The sequence below is a fragment of the Dysidea avara genome, chromosome 14 (assembly GCF_963678975.1).
Source record: "Dysidea avara chromosome 14, odDysAvar1.4, whole genome shotgun sequence".
NCBI classification, from domain to species: Eukaryota; Metazoa; Porifera; class Demospongiae; order Dictyoceratida; family Dysideidae; genus Dysidea; species Dysidea avara.
The window spans coordinates 1979883-2002420 of NC_089285.1; the positions used below are offsets into that span (position 1 = coordinate 1979883).

General features: G+C 38.9%; 2 protein-coding genes and 2 long non-coding RNA genes across 6 annotated transcripts; 3 read left to right on the plus strand and 1 right to left on the minus strand.

Moving 5' to 3' along the window:
* Window positions 1-953: 953 nt before the first annotated feature.
* On the plus strand, window positions 954-1934 carry LOC136243942 (uncharacterized). The gene is made up of 4 exons (XM_066035482.1): window positions 954-1290; window positions 1347-1498; window positions 1544-1589; window positions 1669-1934. Exons 1-4 carry the CDS (start codon window positions 1152-1154, stop codon window positions 1932-1934), a joined length of 603 nt encoding a protein of 200 aa, XP_065891554.1. The 5' UTR covers window positions 954-1151.
* A 6736-nt stretch (window positions 1935-8670) lies between these two features.
* LOC136244970 (uncharacterized) lies at window positions 8671-10402 on the minus strand. The gene is made up of 3 exons (XR_010695676.1): window positions 10317-10402; window positions 8824-9039; window positions 8671-8772 (listed from the first exon to the last, which is right to left on the minus strand). It is a non-coding gene; the product is annotated as an uncharacterized lncRNA (long non-coding RNA).
* A 4706-nt stretch (window positions 10403-15108) lies between these two features.
* On the plus strand, window positions 15109-16386 carry LOC136243871 (jmjC domain-containing histone demethylation protein 1-like). 3 transcript variants are annotated; one of them, XM_066035425.1, is made up of 7 exons: window positions 15109-15247; window positions 15310-15342; window positions 15721-15753; window positions 15803-15835; window positions 16022-16054; window positions 16104-16157; window positions 16211-16386. In XM_066035425.1, the coding sequence occupies exons 1-7, from the start codon at window positions 15115-15117 to the stop codon at window positions 16354-16356; spliced, it is 465 nt and encodes a 154-aa protein (XP_065891497.1). In that variant the 5' UTR covers window positions 15109-15114; the 3' UTR covers window positions 16357-16386. The 3 variants fall into 3 exon arrangements, 1 of the variants encoding a protein (XP_065891497.1); XR_010695004.1 differs by lacking the exons at window positions 15109-15247; window positions 15310-15342; window positions 15721-15753; window positions 15803-15835 and adding an exon at window positions 15474-15506; XR_010695003.1 differs by lacking the exons at window positions 15109-15247; window positions 15310-15342; window positions 15721-15753; window positions 15803-15835 and adding an exon at window positions 15890-15972.
* A 4212-nt stretch (window positions 16387-20598) lies between these two features.
* On the plus strand, window positions 20599-21448 carry LOC136244605 (uncharacterized). Its single transcript, XR_010695460.1, has 2 exons — window positions 20599-20630; window positions 21145-21448. It is a non-coding gene; the product is annotated as an uncharacterized lncRNA (long non-coding RNA).
* Window positions 21449-22538: the final 1090 nt, after the last annotated feature.

Genomic DNA, 22538 nt, shown 5'->3' on the forward strand with positions numbered 1-22538 from the left:
AACCAGGTTTAACTGAGGGTATTAAATGAATTGGAAATTACCACTTTCCTTCTTCATGAGCAGCTACACGTTTCCTCAGGTTTTCAGAAAGTGGATAGGAAACTTTCATCCATGATACTCCTGATGGTGACTCTTGCATATGTGCATTGCTAGTTTCAGTGTCAGGGTCAGGATTGAATTCGGATTGAATGCACCATTCTTCAAAAATCTAGACAGGAACATTGGTCATGGGTTAAATGATGGCACACAGCTTGCCCAAATATCCATGCGTATCATGTACCATACATAGCCTACATGTAAATATTTTTGAGTACTGGTTAGTCAGATTTTCTTCAAAAATGTTTTGAGAGATTTTTTTTGTGGCCCAAGGACTTATAATTCAGTTAAACAGGCACTAGATATATTAGGTGCCTTATTAGTGAATGTCATCCTACTATATATAGCAAACAGAAACTAAAATGGCTATTAAAATTTATTTGAGGCCAGGTTTAATTTTTACTGTCAGGAATAAACTGCAAAATCAGTGCAAAATCTTACTATCAAGTATTATTTAGGTTGTACAGTAGCTGCACAAAAAGGAAGTAGGGATCCATTAAAATTATTGAAGCATGAACATTCTTGCATTTGGCTAACACAGTTTAATACATACACTACGACTGTTAAAAGCTATTGTACATACCTTTAAGTGGTTACATTGACGGCTGGTACGTACATGATGTGCATCTGTAGAGAGTGGTATCTCTTTTATGCTGCATTATCAGTCCTGTACTTTGTTCATCTGAATTATCTCCCTCTAAACACATTGCAATTAATGTGAAAAAAACTATATCAGCAGCACATTAACAGATTTTGATTATACCTGTGATAACAGGTATAATGACATGGCTGACAGAAAGATGATAACTTGAGATACCAAGAGAAGAGTTGAACTCATCACCAAGAAGATATCAGATCTCAAGGACTATGGAGTACCAAGTTTATTTGTATATGCTACACCATGGACTGGAGGACTATGTGTTGTTGGAGATGATCGGCTTTGTACCATTGTGAGAGCTCATAAAGATGAATTTCTGGAAAAATTAAAGTTTGAGCCACAAGAAAATGTATCACCAAAACTCATTCTACCTGAATTGCCCCAGCCAATTGGTGACATGAATGGCAGAACTCTTTGTTCCATTTTAACTGGAATAGGCAAAGATTTAGCAATAGATTGGAAAGGAAATAAGCCTGAATGGTGGCCTGATGCAATACCATTTGTGCATCTACGTGAAACACCACCACAACTGAAAGGTATACGCTGTATACATAATGTATTATTACTTTGATGTCTAAATATTTCTCTGCAGGAAAATGGTCACAGTGTCTGAAGACAGTATTGGAAGTTATCTATAAGAAATTTGGAAATGAATCACTGCTTAATGAAAATCACTCTTCTGGATTCCAACAAATATACGAAGACAAAGATGATGCTACTGAGCAATCTACAGAAGGAAATGAGGTAAGAAAATAAATTAATATTTCTGTACTTTAAGGATTTAAACAGGAACAAAATGCAGATCCATTACTCGTGCCACAAAAATATAGAAGGAGTTGCACCGGAAGAGGGAATAACTTTGTCACACTTACCTGATCACGATGATACAGAAACTGTTGCTTCTTTGCTCACAGAATTTGAACAAGAAAAGACTGCATCACCTCTGCCACAAGATACAGAAGACTTTACTGCTTTGTTTAAAGAGTTTGAACGAGAAAAGACTATGTCTCCCCTGCCAAAAAATACAGAAGATGCTGGTGCTTTGTTTGATCATGAAAAGAACATGCCACCAAAGACAGGAGATCAACAGCAATCCCAGCATCAATTGCCTTTCACTCCAATGGCAGTGCGAAGACCATGGAGACAGCAAAGAAAGTGCAAACCATATGGCCGTACATAAGGGTACTAGCTACTAATGAACACTATATTAGTTACTGCTTTGCTGTGTATGTAATTATTGCTATAATTTTCTCTTGACTGAAGTATTTTGAACATATACCCGGCAAGATACAATAATTCAATGTTAACTTTAGAGTTACCAACTATACAGTGACAGTAAATATTCATGCAAAAGTTGCCAAAACTGGATAACACTAGCTACAATCCGAAAGTTGCCAAAAGTGGCATATAGTGCCATCCAACAGTTTCCAAATACGGCAATTTTCTGAGAAATTTTTAAACTAAATCCCACAATCGATCCTGTCATGATGTGCTATATAAAGTTACAGAACTTTTAGTAAATTTGGATACTTTTAGGCACCATTTTATGTGGTTGCCTAGAAGTATGCTATGCAATTCAAAAGTTGCCGGCTTTGGAAACTTTGACATTATCAAAGTAACCACAAATAATAGTTTTAAACATTTCCAATGCTGGCAACTTTTGGAAAGTAGAAAAATTGCCAAAAATGGCAATTTTGGGTTGCCTGAAGTTGCCAATATTGGGATGCCTGAAGTTGCCAATGTTGGTTGCCTGAAGTTGCCAATATTGGTTGCCTGAAGTTGCCAATATTGGCAATTTTGGGTTGCCTGAAGTTGCCAATATTGACAATTTTGGGTTGCCTGAAGTTGCCAATATTGGCAATTTTGGGTTTCCTGAAGTTGCCAATATTGGCAATTTTGGGTTGACTGAAGTTGCCAATATTGGCAATTTTGGGTTTCCTGAAGTTGCCAATATTGGCAATTTGGGTTGCCTGAAGTTGCCAATATTGGCAATTTTGGGTTGCCTGAAGTTGCCAATATTGGCAATTTTGGGTTGCCTGAAGTTGCCAATATTGGCAATTTTGGGTTGCCTGAAGTTGCCAATATTGGCAATTTTGGGTTGCCTGAAGTTGCCAATATTGGCAATTTTGGGTTGCCTGAAGTTGCCAATATTGGCAATTTTGGGTTGCCTGAAGTTGCCAATATTGGCAAGTTTGGGTTGCCAAAAGTTGCCAATTTTGGCAACTTTGGGTTGCCTGAAGTTGCCAATATTGGCAATTTTGGGTTGCCTGAAGTTGCCAATATTGGCAATTTTGGGTTGCCTGAAGTTGCCAATATTGGCAAGTTTGGGTTGCCAAAAGTTGCCAATTTTGGCAACTTTTAGGCTGTCCAATTGTTGCCATAAACGGTTTGTAACATACCTCCTACCTGAGTTAGCAAAGTGATATGGACATTGACCCATTGAGATAATAAATTATTAGCTAGCATGCTTGTTAAAGTTTGTGCGTGTATTGTAAATTGTATGTATATACATACGTACATAAACTCAGCTAAGCGAAGGTATCAGATGCGTTCATGCATTTCAAGGTATCAGGTATCAGATGGTATCAGATGCGTTCATGCGTTCAGTGCAAGTATATCAACTTCCAAACTGGTGAGGTATAGTTCCTGAGGTTGCTGCTCCATCTCCTGTTATCTTTCACTAAACAATAATAGATGAGATAGTAATTTAATCTGCTCGAATCTGTTCAGCTAAGAGTGTGATATCATTTGGACACATTACTTGCTGGCATGGTAGAGTTAAGCTTACACATTACATAGTGCATGTTGCTACATAGCTAATTATAATTGGACTAAGCTTTCATACCTGAGCTTAATGTTGTGGGATGCTGGCACAAGATACCAGTACAGGAATATTCAAAAGCATGCAAATTCTTTGTAACCAAAACCTTAAGATTTCAGAGACTCCAGCCAGCCGTGTTGTGACTTGATCCACAGCCACATACAATCAAGACATGTGCCTATGGTTATGGAGCCATAGCAGGGATTATTAGTCTTCTCTGTATATTCTTCTTGCCAGCACGTCTCTGACTCCCTATACTGACAAAGGCTTTCAGTAGCCTTCACAGCTGAGGTCCCATATGAGTGGGATAACAAATTATACTACATAGCAAATATCACTACTCGTATCACTAAAAGCAGGGGTCCCACATGTGTAGCTAAACTTTTCATTAATTTGCTGCATGAATGTTGGCTAGTCCATATCGAGGTCTATACTATATCTAGAATATAGAGATTGAGATGTGTTGATTATAATTACTGCATGATGATTTTCAAGAATGTGAATATTGACGAGACGTGCTATAGCTACTCCTGATTTAGCTAAAGAGCTCACTAAAGAGATGTAGCTGTTAGCTATTGGAGTTTTATCTTGGCTATTATGTCAGGAGCAATATGAATCCATACATGCACCATGCTCACTCTTTTCACAGGTGTGAATTCAGTATGCAGACTCACCTAACAAAGATCCGAGTCAGGGTCACTAACTAGCTTGTCCCAACGAGTTCGTCAAGTAGCTAAAGGCGTTGCGAAGAAGAAACAACCTCGGGAACAACTGGCTATATCTCTGGCAATATACGTAGACTGCAAGAACCCAATAATCACACAGTACACGTGGACGAACAGGCCTAGGTGCAAGATAGCCGCAAGAATACGTGTTAACAAGCAAGAGCTTGAGTAAAATATCCAAACGTTTACTGAAATTTACTAACAAGAAAATTAAGATTTGATTGTGGTAGTCTCAGATTCAAAGATTTCAGCGAGATTTTAAAGATTGTAAAAGATTGTCACGAAGATTAGGAAGATTTTAAAGATTCCATGGATTTTGCAGATTTCACAGAGATTCAGAGATTTGAGAAGATTCTTGTAGATTGCATGGGGATTCCAAGAGATTTGAATCTCGGATAAGTTAGATTTAAAGCATGGCGGACCCCTCGGATTTGAAATGGTTTTTTAAAAAATTCGCCACTGCCAGGCAGAAGCTAATATTAAAAATCAGCTTCCGCACAATTGTAGCTTATTTACTACTGCTTGCCCATCCAAAATTCGACAGTCGTATCTTGAAAAACCGGCAACTAGTTCATTTTTGTATGGAGGCTTGTAATAATAGCGCGCGGCGATCTTGTTAAATGCTGTGATGATGCGTGCTTACGCAACATAATTATATTCATTTGTACATGACAGGAACTGGTGGTCAACCACAGTACAGTCGAACCGCAGCCGTAACAAATCACGCTTAAATACGGAGATTTAGTTGCAAGCGCACAATCCTAGTTCATAATTACAGTTATGCGGCGTCTATTTCTCTTTCGATTTGCATTGCTGTAGCTTCCCTTACGTGTATAGTATGGCTTCACCATTTGTCCAGCGCATAGTTCCAACAAATAGCCATCTCACAGTATCGTACAGCTGGCCTCACACAACTGCAAGCCGATGCGAAGACAGCGAGAATGAACTCGGTGAGTTTGAGGTAGTTTCGCTTTAGCACAGGTACAAATTCGTTTAGACACTTCTGTGGCTCCCTGGGTAACATTGGTCAGTAGCTTTATAGTAGAATTAAATTATAACACGGTAAATTTAGGTGTCCCACGCATACGCGAAGTATGGGCAAGCATTCGCTGTATTAACTGTGCATGCCAATAGCCGAATAGCATACAAATGTTTTGCTATCACACATATTTTTTCTAACATTTAAAAACAGCAAGGTGACAGTCAGTATTCATCCCACTGTCCTTCAAGAAATGGATCTCATTATACTGCAGATAATAGAGTCTGTGAAGGAGAGTATCCTCTGTGGAAGCAAAGACAACCAGCAATCACGGTATGATTCATGGGGTAAAATGGAATGTGTGTACTTAGAGAAACATTTGGGTGTTTCACCCCACAATCGATGTTTTATTTGTAAGAAACACTTGGTTGAAGCTTGCAGACATGGCCATGAACTGGATCACATTCCTTCTTGGAAATCTTCAAGCAATGACCTGCAAAGTAGCAAACAACAATGCAGTAATCCACATTGTAATAATTCAGAATGTGATAAACTAATAAAAACACTGTTTACCACCAGTGACAAACTCAGCAAATTATTTGGACTACAGGTGAACCATTTGTTCTTTGTAGGAAATACTATAATGAGACATATGCCACAATTTGTGGTTCCCAGAGTAAGCCATGCAGTTCATGTGGGGCTAAACCAAAGAGAGGATGCTGCCTGTATAGTTAATAGTTTAATTCACAAAGAGATTCAGAGGCAATCTACAGTAAGACGAGAGTTCTCCACTAATCCTTTATCATTTAGCATTGAAGATGAGTTACAGAACATGGATCAACTTTTGGTAGGATTTGTAGACCATATCACAGCAACTGTACGTGAGAAGATGCACCAAACGTTGAGAAAGGAGAGCAAGGCTAGTAAGCAATTGAAGAACATCAGAATGTACAATGTGCTAAGCCTACTGCAGTTTTGTACTAATCCTAATCAGCCACTGTTGTTCCATGACTTGCTGGCAGATGCTGTTGAGAAGTGTGGTGGCTCGCGGGAGTTACTGAAGATACTTAACAAACTTGGATGCACCAGCTCACCTGACACTCATGATCGATTTGTTACTTACCATGCTGCAGAACAACGGAAGCGATATCTATGGGATGACCTGTCTCCTTCAGCCTTTACAATTGCCTCAGTAGACAATTTTGACATGCTGCAGAGTTACTCAGTGGTCTACTGTGGCAACCAGCATCGTAGCTACCATGGAACAACTGTTCAGATTGTTCAACCTAACCCTAATAATAAAATCTGTTTTAATAATGAAGAGCAGATATGCACACCAGCCTTACCTCTTTCTTGCAGCATTTCAATATCAGATGACCTACATGGCGCATCAGACAACTTACCAGACATGCAAACTGTCTCCAAATGTGCATTCTATACCCTAAGCCACTGGCAATGGTAGATTTTGAGGAGAGCAAAGAAGAAGCTGATGAACATTTGCCAATCGGTAGGGAGCTTTTTTCTTACATCTTACTTAAATACACCATTCACCACTACCAGGATTTTCACTGCAACTTAAGTGACATGAGAAATTTTTTTGAATGACAAATGTTGTGAGACAGTACAACCATCACAGATTCACTACATGAAACTTATCAATGAGAATCCTGATAGTGATGAGACTATGAGTACAGTAGCTGAAGACTTGCTTGAGAGGTTTGATACCAAAGAACAGGATGGATGGGTTGTACTTGTTGGCGATGGCAAGACTTACCAGCACTTGATGAACATTAAAAGGCAGTATGGTGTAGCCTTAGAGAAGTTGATCATCTTTCCGGGAGATTGGCACATACTGAAAAATTTCCAACCAATTCTTATAAAGGTTTATTATAATGCTGGCCTCAGAGAACTAGCGAAGAGTTGTGGATTTCGGAGTGCCACTTTACAATCACTAGAATCTTGCAGTAACTTTAAAAGAACCCACCTGTTTCTTCTGCAAGTATGGGAAGCCATATACCGAGCAATGGTGCACACATACATCACCCAATCCAATCCAGCCAACCTTATTGATAATGTTCGAAGTATTTTAGCAGTTGCACTCAATGAGTCTCGGTCACCACATTATTTGACAGAGAGGGTATGTGGATTGTTACAGGACACAGATGCTCTTACTGGCTTTATGAGTTATGTTAATCAGATGGCAGACAGAGATTCAGTGTGGAATCTGTGGGTAAATTTTGTATTTAGCAACTGTTACTGTTACATAACCTTATTTCTTGCGATTCGGGGTAGCAACTGGAGGCTTAGATTGTCAAGTTTGAAACGAATGGCTCCTATCTTCGCTGCATTTGACCGGGTCACTTATGAAAGGATCATTCCAAGTCACTTGGCTGATCTTAAACAGTATCCAGCTAGTATTCTCAAGTGTTTGGAAGCAGGAGGCTTCACTGTAAGCATTACAGGGAAAAGGTACCACTCCGTGGCATTAGATGAAGCGCACGAAATGTTAATCAATAAAGACATGAAAACTGCTGTAGTGCACCCAACACATTCATATCTACAGAAAACTTCTCTATTTTTAAACTGTCGTATTAAAGCCTTCAAGAATCTAATTGAAGTGCTGTTTCCTGAGAGATCTGAAATCATTCTATGCAACACAATTAAAGATGACTCACCATCAACTCAACGCACTGAAGAAAACATTCAAAAAATGTGCTCTGAAATTGACACCAGCAAGCTTTTTAATGTACAAGATGAAAACAGGGGGCTTCTGAATGTGTTTAGTGGTCAAGTAGCCACCCCCGAACAAACTATAAATGTGCTGTCTTTTCGAGAAATAGGACAACAGGCGTTTAAGCAGTATATAAATACTAGGATAATAAGGCAAAGTCACTTAAATGTTCCGCTTCGACGTCAGAAGTTGTTAACTATGTCCAGTATAAGAACAAAAAGGAAGAGTCACCACAAGAACGAGAAGATAAGCAGACCATAAAGTGCCTACGGCGTCATTTACAATGGTGTGCTGAGAATGGAAGTTGTGATTTAGGAGAAGAACAGTACTCCGTACTACCACGAGCATTGGCAGATGAAAATGGGTGTCCCCACAAATCTAACAAAAGCAATTGGACAGATAAATTACAGCATCGTTACGAAGAGCTAAACATAGTAGTGAGTTCCCTAATCTGGGTGCCACAAGCCGTTATCATCGATGCAATGTTTATGATAAACACAAGACCACTTAGGAGGACAACTACTGTTTCAGAATACGGCAAGCTTTTGTTTGATCAGTATGTGTTGGAGTACTTTAGACTAGGGGCATCAGAAGTTCACCTAGTGTTTGATAACCCCTGAAAACAAATTTTTAATCCAAAACAATTGAAACGACACAGCAGTAAGAAAGCATACAAACATGAACATTACCTATTTAACGTTGAATCATCAATTCCTCAAGGAAGATGGAGTGAGTTTCTGGATTGTCCAACTTGTAAGAGAGCTATAGTAGAAGTTCTTGGATTGTACTTGTTGAGGTCAGGGCAATTCTTACTTTGGGGTGAACAACGCATGATCATTGCTGGGTGTTTTTCTCCTGATAGTACATGGTTTATTACTGCCGGTGAGCTGCCAGAGAGAGCATCATCTTATAGCTCCAATGCCCTGGAGGCAGACAATAGGATCTGGCGTCATGCCACCCAGACAGCTGCGATGAGAGTCGTCATATATTCACCTGACACTGATGTGTACCAAATAGGGTTGAGTGTACCTGACAATAAAGAATATATTGTCCAATTTAACGTTCATCATGCTACAGTTAAAAAGTATCTAATACTTAAACATCTTCAGAGAGCCCTTTGTACAGACCCAGACCTGTATACACTACCAAGGGAAGATCTCATGTTAATTATGCAGTGCTTGTACATTTGCAGTGGATTTGATTACATTTCATATATAAAATCATTTGGGAAGGCTACTATACTGAATATTTTTTTACAGTACGCCAATTTCATTTCTGGCAGCCACTACATTGGCAATCTATCCCAAACAAATCCTTCAGATCAGGAGACTGGATTTTTATCGTTTATACGACTAATAGGGAGTTGTTATTTTAAAAAGCACATAAATTCTAATTACGGACATTCCACACCTTTGCAATTGTATAATTCAATAGACAGTAGTCTACCATTGCAAGAGAGACATCAATGCTGGTTGCAGAAAATCAGAAAGACTGTGAGTAACAGAATACTAAATGAAGAGGAACGAGTCCCAACATATACTTCACTTTGGCGACATTGGCTTCGTTCATGTTGGGTACACCAGATGTGGCAGAGATCCATACACTCAGACATGTACACTTCTCTACTACCTCCAGAGCATAGTGGTTGGACTAAAGATGGTGAGACTTATGGCATTGACTGGGAGGATACAGATGTGATGAGCAAGGTAAGTAGTTATGTAGCTATTTTGCTGCTTGCAAGCTCTTATTGGTAGTTTATTTATCAGTAACTCTCTTAGTTTCTTGTAAAACATTCCGTTATTATATTATGTGTTTCAATAGATTAGAGGAACCATTAATTTCTTAACAAAAGATGTAGTTGTAGAAAGGGTGTGCAACCAACAACTGTGGCTGCAGGAAGAAGTCCAACCACTGTGGACTTGGTTGTGAATGTAGAGGCTGTACAAATTTACCATCAACAGATTCAACATCAAATTGTCAACAAAATATTAGTCGAGATACAATTGATGAAGATGACAGTTCAGATGATAGCGGTGACATAACAGACAGTGAATCTAGTTCTGAAGAATGTGAAGATATAGAAACTGAAGTGATCACAGATATTTTATTTGAGTCCCCAAGTATTTTATAAAATTGTAACTGTACATACAACAATCTAGCTTCACAAATTTATATCCATACTCAGTACTCTTATTATAACCAGGTACAATTCTGTTTAACACACATCACTTGTTTCATATTTGGGTCATAGTTAGCTGATGTAATAAAGAACCGATACAGTTAACAAAACTTATTATCCTCGTTACCTTATATATCAATACAAGAGTTCTTTCCCTTGCTGCGTTTCTTCGCCATTAAATGAACGTTTAGCACATTCAGTAATAGGCGTGAGCTGTGAGAAAAAAAAGCACAAATGACTAACCACATTATAAAGAATATTCAAAACGCACATTTATTACGAAGACACTCCGAAAACATTTAGTATTTTCACTTTACTCGATGTTGTTCCAATCGCCATTTTACGCAAACGCGCGCCACAACACTGCAACTAAATTTGTGCGGATTGTTACGGCTGCGGTTCGACTGAGTAATGATTATATTTAAGCCTCATAGCTAATGTGATTGCTTGCATAACACTGTTGAAACCTTATGAAAACTGTTCCAAGCCACCTTAATCGTTTCTAATGTGTTACAATAGCTGAAGAAGACAGTCGATGGTTTTACAAGAATGTGGCGTGATGTGCATGTGTGCATATATGCATGCGCAATGAGGTTGTTGAGCTAAATCTTGATAAAACCAGCCAGGGAGACCATCGCTCAGTAAGCAGACGATGTAGAACTGTTTAATAGACTGTTATAGTAACTGACTGTTTGTACGTGCTGTTTATATTGTTTTTTTCGTCTTTGTTGTGTTGTAATTACTTTGCGGTTTGTGTTGTGTAAACATAAACAATATGGCTGAGTATGTAAGTCTATAGCAAAATTTTCGAGGGGTGGTTACTAAGTAGTTTAGCGTACAGGTAGTGTTATACTGGGCAATTCGGCAAGACCTGTATAGTCTGCCGGGAAATTCAGTAGTGAATGGGATAATTATATAATTAACTTAATTAATAAATCACTTGACCATTAATGCATGTTACAATGGTTTTGGTTTAGGAGTGAATAGAACAACTGGGAGTCATTTGCATCTGTTGTGAAGCAGTGGATACAAATACGCTATAGAATAGTAAATCCAACATTCCTACTAATAAGGCCATCGAAGTTGTGTTTATAGTATTAACATGATCAGCAATCATCGCTGTTAATTCTCTCCTCTTCACCAGTAATTGCAACTAAGAATTTACACAACAATGGCAAGCTTGGTGACAATGTACATATGTGACTGGATTTGACAAAACCCGGCTTTGACGCTTTAAGTAATCAATGTGTTGTGACTTCCCAGTGTTTAAAGTTGTGTAAACAAAATTTGCACTAATTGTTCATCTATTTATTAGCTATCACTGTGTGGGTGTAGAACTTTCTGATACCCAAAATATGCCCTGTTTTTGGCAGCTTTTTTTTCGAGCGAATAATAATATCACAGGTGGTGGGTGGGCTTAATATAGGAGTATAGAACGAAGCTGGAAGATGAGTGGAACCCAAAGGCCCAATTTAAGCCCTCCATGGACCACCCATACACTCAGGCCACTCCAACTTGAAAGGGAATACTACTGGCGAGCTCACTGAGACATCCCAGCTCAGTACATCACATTGTAATAAAGCCATGGCCATTGAATGGCGCCAAACCTCCACTCGTGACTTTGACAGGGTCGGATAAAAGTTGCTACAGAAATCAGACTTGCCAGTTCTGAAGAAAGGACAGAGTGGAATATGATAGTGTATTAGCCCAGCAATCAGTTTCTGGTAAAAACGTAAGTTTCATTTTGTGTGCATGGAAGCCGGATTATTTCAAATCCGGTCACATATATACATATGCCGATTTCAACTAACAGTAGCCTTGTAAGCATGCTTCTAAATATAGAGTGCTAGCAGCTTTAAGACATGGTGACTCTAGCTAGTATGCAGTAAAAACTGATAAAATAGCTTGGCCATTTGCTGTGTTAGGTATTAAAATACAACACTAGATAAGCCAAATGCTGTGTCTTGACACTCTTCAGTCTTATGTGTTGCTATGGTTACTGTTTACATAAAACTATATACCTGTATAGTCTAATATTGTATTGACACCACAAGTATCAACAAACTATCCAATGTTTCATCTCAAGCATGGCTTCATTTTTGAAGGGACAACTACAGCTGTAATGTTGAATGAAACACGCGATGTGTCTGTAACTTCATACCTTATTTTATAAGTGATTTTGAACCTGGTAATACGGTGTGAAGCTCTGAGTGGTACTGTGAGTGCTTATATAAACAACTAACAGATTAAAATCTTCACTTGCACCAATGGAGTATGTTTATCCAGATTCATGTAGTCCAGATTCTCACATTTAATTCAATTATACCCCTGTAGTCTAGTTTGCAGTGCCTAAGAGGGTTTAATTGGATCCAGGTGTGTTTTTCATAGTTTGGACTGAAGTACCCGTCATATAATATTATATGAATACTTTAGCGTTAAATCAGAATGGTTACAATAACACGATTATTGTGATACTTGTACGGCTTGATGTGATAATGATATATACTTATTTTATTATTGAGATATCAAGACAACAGTACACCAGCATCGGTCATAGGGTACACTAAGGGTCTCCAAACAGTCTTGGCAAAATTACTATTTTCATGTATAGTATAGTATAGTGGCATTATTGATACCTCAGATGAAAAGCACTTTCAGGAAACCAGATATACATCCATAAGCCGGCTTTTGGTCTGTTATGCATAATTTTATAATAGTTCATTTAGCTATTGTAATAGTTATAGCAATAATAGTTATAGCAATACCATATCTGCTTATGTATGATGTATCAAGCCGTACAAAAAGTACTTGTGCATATCTGCTACTAGTAACCATACCTATGTGACATGGTTTCAATTCTACCACTGAAACAGCAAGGTCAATCAATTAATATGTTGTTCTTTACCTCCACAGTTAAGTGACATCGAATCAAGTGACATTGAGGAAGGACCACAGGTTGAAGTAAATAGTAAGTACTGTAGGATGTTTGTGGTTTTGCACCTAAATGCTTTATCAAATAAATCTTACTCCCACCCTCAACAAGAGTTCATCAGTTTATCAAGTACTGTCAGTGTTTATACACTTGGGAGGGGGAGAATACCAGCAAGTTGCTAGCAGAGGGAGTAGCAAAGATAAATAAACATTTTAAATTTTTTTATAATTTACCTAGGTTGAATGCATTTAGGGGTAGTTAAGCATTCTTGACAATCATGTTCTAGTTAGAGCATGCCCCTCTCCTGTGGGAATTTTTTAAATGTATCAAAAGATTGGAGGCTTTTGTGTGTAGCATGTGTGTATAGTCTGTATGTGTACTCTGTGTGTGTCTGTGTGTTGGGTGGGTGTGGGGAAGCACCCCACCCAGGTGTAACATGAATGGATACCTGGTATTTACTGGCAAAACAAATGCCCAACTGTCCTTGTGTTGCTTAGTGGTGTTGAGGTCATTGTGGAAGCTTGGGTTCTGCAACTTCTCTCAGTGAGACTTCACTGGGCAACAATAGCTGTCTTTCACACAGCTGCCATGGGCTTTACTTTGCTCTGTGTGTATGTCACGTGTGCATGCGTGTGTAGTATGTGCATGTGCGTGTGTATGCGCGTGTGTGTGTAGTGTGTGTGTGTGTGGGTGTGTGTGTGTGTTACATAAGTTGATGTCCTGTTGGACATCACCGTATGGTGGTCTGCTATCCAGGTCCAGGTGTGTGTCAGGTACACCTTAATTGGTGGAACTTCATTCTCTGGACCTTAAGCGTACTATTCCCTCCTGTATTACTCACATCCCCCTAGGATGATTTGCCAGGATTGACTCTTTCGTAGGTACCTGAATAGTCTACAGGTGAATCCATTATTTCTGGTACATAGGTATGACCATATGTACAACAGTTGAAGATTTAATCTTTTCTACTTTTATTTATTGAGTCCATTGTAGGGAGTATTATGGACTCTTGGTCAAGTGCAATGTTGCACTCGTGTATTGTTATGCAGTATACCGTATGTATTAATGTGAGATTTGTTTGATTGCAGCATCACTTCTGAAGCGATGTGTATGTCGGACGCAGTATTACATACGTTGCCAAAAGTGCAAAGTATGCAACAGAACGTTTGAAAAGAAGAGGAGTGCGCCACTGCCCCCTGACAAGCAATACAGGAAGCACCCTTCCAACACATGGAAGCTTCTGAAGGAGAAGGTACATAGTATAAATAATATGTATAGCTGCAACTTGCTTTATTAAATGGGCAACTACGTAAAGCATTTTTTTATTCATAGTGTTGTGTGTTTGCATGTGTGTACTGTTAAACAATCCTCCTGCTGGCTACTAGGCCTGCAGCCATCCCGGAAGGATTTGGCTGCACCAGACTTATATAAGCACCTGATTGGTGCACACTGCACAGGCATGCCAGTGCTGTCTCGCTGTGAAGATATACTGTATGTTTTTGTGCAGTAAGCTTTGCTTTGCTTGTTTTACCTTCGTGTGTATTTGTGTGTGCATGTGTATACATGCATGCTTCTGTGCTTGTGGTATACGTGTTTGTGCGTGAGTTAGCATAGCTACGTAAGTAGTTGGAGCATCGGCCTGGTATCCAAGGGTTCCAGTCACTGCGTAGTTGATGTTGTTGTTTTTGTTTCCTTGAGCAAGAAATTCTGCTCCAGTCTACCCAGTTGCATAATGGGGACCTGGTGCCAACTGGGTAAGCGAATGCCCAACTGTCCTTGTTTCACCTAATGGTGTTGGGGCTGTTGTGGAACTTAGGGCTTCAGACCTTGAAGATTCTTTTTCTTGTTGTTTCAGCATAAACTTCTAAATACATGCAATTATGTGGTATGATTAATGATATGACAAACCCAATATTTAAGACCATAACATGTTAATATTGTACACTTGCAGGTACAGCAGCTGCATTACAATGGATATAACATTGCCATTGTAATGCACAAGCGGAATGCTAAGAGAAGAACATGGTATACATATGGGACTGATGGGGTGGGGATTGAATTTTTGAAGAAAAAAGACACTGTAAAGAAGTTGTGGAAGGCATACGTTCGAAAATATTATAGTGAAAGTATGTGTTAACGTGGTGTACTGATGATGTGAGCTGTATACACATATAACACTTTATTGTAGTGACGAGTGTTAATGGATCAACCAGTGGCAGAAGTAAGAGCATTAACTTATTTTCATTTGTAGAGTACAAATTTTATTGTAGTGACGAGTGTTAATGGGTTGGCCGCTGGAGGAAGTAAGAATGGCAACATAATTTTATGTGTAAAATACAAATTTTATTGTAGCAACGAGTGTTAATGGGTTGGCCACTGGAGGAAGTAAGAATGGCAAAATAATTTCATGTGTAAAATATAAATTTTATTGTAGCGACGAGTGTTAATGGATCAACCAGTGGCAGAAGTAAGAGCATTAATTTATTTTCATTTGTAGAGTACAAAATTATATTGTAGCGACAAGTGTTAATGGGTTGGCCACTGGAGGAAGTAAGAACGGCAAAATAATTTCATGTGTAAAATATAAATTTTATTGTAGTGACGAGTGTTAATGGGTTGGCCACTGGAGGAAGTAAGAATGGCAAAATAATTTCATGTGTAAAATATAAATTTTATTGTAGTGACGAGTGTTAATGGGTTGGCCACTGGAGGAAGTAAGAACGGCAACATAATTTTATGTGTAAAATACAAATTTTATTGTAGCGATGAGTAGGAACGGCAAAATAATTTCATGTGTAAATTTTAAATTTTATTGTAGCGACGAGTATTAATGGGTTGGCCACTGGAGGAAGTAAGAACGGCAACATAATTTCATGTGTAAAATATAAATTTTATTTTAGTGACGAGTGTTAATGGATCAACCAGTGGCGGAAGTAAGAGCATTAATTTATTTTCATTTGCAAACTATCAATTTTACTGTAGTGATGAGTGTTAATGGGTTGACCACTGTAGTGAATGGGTCAGCTACCGAAGCGGGTAAGGCAGCCACTGTAGTCTTTTTATATTATGTTGTAATCTGTTAACCTTAGTGATTCTGGCTAAACCAAGAAAACGGAGGGTTCGCTGTAAGCAGTGTGAAGGATGCAAATCTACTGCATGCGGTGAATGCCGATATTGCACCAACCGTAAACTAAAAAAACCTTGCTTACGCACAATTTGTAGCAACCTACAATAATTTTTGTTTTTCAATAGTAATTTAAAATGTATGCTCTGATCAACTGGGCATGATTGTATCCTATTGTTAATGTTAATGGCCGAGGTATATATCCAGTGTATGCTCATGTATCTGTAAATGCAATTGACCACTTCACACAATGCAGTAGCTATGTACACAGTTCACTGATGTGCAGGTTTACTGGAAACTAAATTATTTGTACACTTTGTACAAAATCAGTACTGTTGGATCAGAAGCATGAAATATTGCTACCCATGGCCACATGCTCATAACATGCATTAATTATACAAAAACTTGCAATTGAACTGAGGACAGTACAATTGATGAGTTTTAGCATCCCTCTAGACAAAATGTGAAGCTTTATAATATATAGCCCTACTCCTATGATTTCTGGGAACTACTACGAGTACAAGTGCAGTGGATAATTTTCAAATTATTTTGTGATTATTGAAGGACTACTGCATGTACACATAGAGTGAGACTAAATAATTTTTATGTATAATATATCCCATCCAAAAACAGCTTATAGCTGTAAAAAAATTGCGCATCCAAGTAAAGCAGAGTTAACTGCGACAAAATGTAATGATATCATAATGCGGCCATGTGCGAGGTGTGCAAGTTGTAAAATTAATATTAGCTAATCAGATAATACAATGTTATTGCTAAAGTGTTAATGAGAACTATGTGATGCTGCTAGTTTTTAAGTGTGTGAGCATCTTCATAAATGCCACATAAATTTAATTCTCAATAAAGCAATGTGTATAGATTCTCTGATAGTAATAAATAGTTTAAGTTTGGCCACCTTTCCTTTGTTAGTAGCATTGCTGTATACAGGAAAGGCGGCCAAACTCAAACTATTTATTAATATCAGAGAATCTATACACATTGCTTTATTGAGAATTAAATTTATGTGGCATTCATGAAGATGCTCACACACTTAAAAACTAGCAGCATCACATAGTTCTCATTAACACTTTAACAATAACATTGTATTATCTGATTAGCTAATATTAATTTTTCAACTTGCACACCTCGCACATGGCCGCATTATGATATCATTACTTTTTGTTGCAGTTAACTCTGCTTTACTTGGACGCGCACTTTTTTGGATGGGATTTCAATACTTTTTGTTAGAATAAGCAATGCACTGTTGATAACAGTAGGTGAGTTTCCATGGTTTTGACAGAAACCCCAGATTACAGTGACAGAATATTAAAATATAACTGTAATTTTAGTGGCCAGGGCCACCCACATTGGGGGTAACTGGGGTATTTTTCCCCCTACCACAGCCCGAAAGGGGCCACTTGAATACCTGTTTAAAGAAAGATCGATATACCCTAATAGAGCAGTCAGGATCTAGACCCTTCCTTGTCCCTGGGCCCCTCTTTAACTCTTTTCCCTGGGCCCTCTAATTTCTCTGGACGGCCCTGTTAGTGGCATGCAACTGCAGTCAACTAACACCCATTTTAACTAGTAAACCCTTACAACACTTTGCCTTTCATCTTGTACTGCATTGAAACGATCAAGATACTCTATTAGAGCAGTCACAAAACAGCTGTAACACAGCAATCAATATTTAGCATAGTTACAACTTCTGCTTAGCATCAGATTGTATAGTTTAAATTACTAGCTACTTACAGACTTTACAATATAAAAATATGGTACTTGTAGAAATGTGACTGTTCTATTAGAGTATCTCGATCTACTTCAAGCATTGACTAATTCAAGTGAAGAAGCTACGCCCCTGCCAAGAGATCTTGTGAAATGAAATGAGAATAGTAAAGAATAGGCAAGTATGTACAGAGACAATAGAGGGGCGCATAATTATGTCCTGTTGTAAATAAATGCCTTTAAAATTTATATTACTACTAAATAAACGCACCAGAATAGGCTTGTGTGGCTGTTGTCTCCAAGGTTGTCTCATTACTTGTCTTTTCGTGTTGAAGGGATTTAGTCGCAATTGGTGAGTTTAACTATACATGTATTTGTGTTGTAAAACTTAATTGTAAAAAGGCGATTAGCACATATCATGATAAACATGTATTTGTCACAGTAGAGTCTCTCACGAAGTCACGATTATTACGAGACATTGGACCAGGGTAAAAAATTACTGCTATATTTAGAGGTTGTAGTGTTTGTATATCTTAGTATCTTAATAAATAATCCCCCATGATCACTAATCACTAACAGGGGCGTAGCTAGCCAGAAGGTGACGGAGGGGCAGGCAAGCCCCCACAAAATGCTCAAAATCATTCATGATTGCAAATAAAGGACTAATGACCCAATGGCAGGCTAGCCAACATACGGTGTTGTATTATTACAGCATACAAAACTAGCTACGTAACTATTCCAGTAGCTACTGATTGCTTATCACTTATCAATGGAGGTATATTCGTCGAGCATCATCGCACGTGCCACAACTGTAGCTACTCCAACAAATTCATCCACAATCATTTGTTACTTTTAGTGCAAATACAAGTAGCCACGGCCTGTGCTGCAGTCCTAGCACACTGCGGAGAGGATTACGTGTTCACTCACTTCAACCGACGAAATTCAAATGCCACGTATTGCACGAAATCCCAGTTTAACACCTGTCTTGTTCAAGCAGAACTTGTAACCTTGTTACTGATCCGCCTGATGACAAAGTAAAAAAAAATTGACTGGCATGCCACTGTAGTGCTGCACTGCCGAAGATCCAGTGTGATCAACTCCGAGAAAATAATCTTGCCGGGTACATTTAACACTTCATCACCTCGTAGGCAGTAGGTTCGTAGCGTCATCTGGTCTCCTTTGTCACTTGTGAGTTGTGACTCCTTCGAGGTCAGCTTTGAGCGGGTCACTCCTTAGGTTCAAAAATGCTCTATCACCTGAGAAATCTAGGCTAAATATAGAAGTGTGCCTCTAATATTTTCATTCGATGGATTCACGGACGAGTTGAATCTGGAGTTGAATGTTGTGTGTGCATTCACTAGCAACCCCTGGCAATACTGCGTAGCGCACATAATTTAGTCATTTGCGTGTCGGTTTAATACCGGTAAGCTTGTGATGGAGGTTAAAAACAACAACAAACACTTGGTGATGGGGAGGCTAATGCCCCCCCTTAGCTACGCCTCTGATCACTAATAGTACAGTGAAAACTGATCATTATTCAGGCCGTAGGGACAAAATTTTCTGACCTTGCCTTTTAAAGAGGTGGCTGCATTATGCGGCCTTAAAAAAAGGTAAGAAGCATGCTGTTCTAACTGGCTATAGAGATAGATTTAGTGTATGACAGCGTATGAGACAGTGAGTGCTGGCAGCAAGGGGGCAGCCAATCTGTTAGAGCACCAAAAGCACTGCTTCAGACATAGGCAGTTGACTGTCAGCCCCAAGTGTAAAAAGTTTCACTATTGGTCCTTATAAGCTCCTGATGAAGAAAGTGATGAAGTCATTATCCGTAGGATATATTTTTCAGAGTATCCATTTCAGTTCTACAATATAGTAGCCAAGCATAAGATGAACATAACACAGCATTCCAGTAGTTTAGTGGTGACCACAACACTGCCTGAGTTAAACTGTGGTGAGATTTGAGACTACCAGAAGCCCTAGAATGTCTTCAATACATGAAATACCAAATATCTAATGCCTGGCTTTCATCCACAGTGGGCCTGTCTTGGTGGCCACTTGTACAGAAGGGAAACAGCTTCCACACAGTCTTGCGAGCGAAACAGCTAGTTTCCACACCCCTTAATTATCAATTTGTAAAATCTTTAGCAAAATTGTGTGCGCGAGCAAGTGCGATGTGGCAGTGCCGTGTATATGGTTGCTGCCTAGCAGTGACTCATCACGAGTATTGAAGTCACAATGCGTTACTGTATCATCCATCTAAATACAATCTCTGAATGTGTCATTTTGTGTAGAGAGCAATCTTCCACAAGAAGTGACCTGCAGGTTTCAGTGTATATTGTTAACCATTAATATTGTTCACAATATTGTGAACTATATGTACAGTGAAACCTCACGTAGTGGCCACCTCTTTAATAAGACCACCTCATTATATTGGCCACCTCTAATAGGTCCCAAATATAGCTAAGCATTACTTACGACCTCATTAATAAGGCCACCTTGTTATTCAGGCCAAATTTTTTGGTCCCACAGCCTGCCATATTAATGAGGTTTCATTGTACTTATGTGAATTTTTATTTTTCGTAACTTTTCTTCAGGTTTACTGACGGGCACTATGAAGCATTGTTGACTAGTACTTGTATAATGTGGTGACTTGAAATGCTAAAACAGTACGTAGCATGTCTTGTATGTACATGTAATGTGTTGTAATGTGTCCACACATCCACACATCTTAGAAATAAATATAATTGTATTCTCTATAAATAGTCAGTTCCATTGTGCCACTGGGTCATAAGTTAGTTGAGTATGGATCATCCAGGGCACTTGAGTCACATTTTGTCCTGGCCAAGTGGATCTCATCCACTGACAGAATATACAGGATCATATCACGTGTATAAATTACGGTGGAACTTGTTTATTGCCACCTTCACTCATTCAGCAGGTAACAGTGTATAAATTCTCAATTGGAATTGGCTTTTCAAGAGTGGTTGTCTTTCTATACTAGTGGCCATTAAGATAGGTTGTACTGATAGAGTGTACATACTAGAGATGCAACAATATCCTCCACTTAGTGTCGTTTGATAGTGATGCAATGGAGACTATGTATTATTGCATTTAATTACTATACTATTATATTGCAACTCTAGCACGTATTTATAACAGGAATGTTTGTTAACTGTTTAGACATACTGGAGCCACACCCACTCATCTGGATTCTACAAATGGAGTCATACCAACTTGTTGTCATCATACTTACTCGTTACTCCCATTGTGTTTGGATGAATATACATGCCGTCATGTGAGACTTGCTACCATGGCGGGCCACTGGAAAACATTTGCATAGCAGTTATATTACAGTCATTATTGTACAATTCTTACATTATTGTTGTGAAAAGTGTTTGGTATTCATGTGTCTCCTCTGTATGTTGTAATTACATGTGTAATTTTGTGTGGGGGTGCTATAAAATGCAATAATGCATGGTAACAATTGTATTAGGCGATTTTGCACACTTCCTTTTAAGCTAGCTACATGTGGTAAATACTCACAGCTTGTGTCAACAACTGGTAACCGCAGTTGTACTCTTGTGTCATTCTTTAAACCGCGCCCTCAGAGGACAAATTATGTGGGGGCGACTAATTTCAAAACGAAGGATGGTATGCAGCACCATAGATTAATGGACTATAATCTATGGCAGCACACTTCTTGGTGGCTATATGTACTGATTAACTACATAGAGCGCCAGTTCATCAATACCCAGTGACCGCAGTTGTGCTCTGCGTCATTCTTTAAATTCCGAGTAAAATTCTTAGACAGCAAATGACGTGGGGGCGACTAAATTCAAATTTCAAACTAGCCATTCTCGAAAACAAATGTTTCAATCTGAACGAAACTTTCAGAACAGTTTAAAGACACATTGCCCTACATGCCAAGCGAGTATTGCGGAAAACAACAATCTGGGATTTGTATTTGGCCTCTAGGTCGACTGAGGACGGCTGAAACTTCGTTTGGTGCTGAAATCACGACTGTAGGGTAATCATGTATGGTGAAATCGATGATGTGAATCTTGAGGTGATTGAGTGAATACCGAAGCGATAACAGGGCGATCAATGTTCGGAATGCACAAAGGAACGCAAGGCATACACCTGCGGTTGCGTCTAACCGCATGCGATAAAAAAAAGAAACTTCCCCTTTGATGTCGGCAACCTCGATCACGAAACAATCGGCATGGATTTGCTTCACTGCTTGTGTGGTAGTTACTAGTGACACGATGAGTTCAACTCCAGAGTTTCAGAGGGATAGCATAAGTGACGGGTGGATTACAGGAAGGCCAAATTTGACAACGTTCGTTCTTGTAAAATCCTCACGTAGCGGTCACGTCATTTATTGTCTGCGGCGTGCGTTTCTGCTTTACTGGCCGCGCGACTCACTACCGTGAGTCTTGATATATATACATAGTTATTCATACAGATATGTGACCGGCTCTGTGAAAACCTGTCTTATAGCCTTTCCACAGTTCCAAGTTTGAACAGTCATAACTTCTAATATAATTGACCCACAGACTTGAAACTTTTCCAGC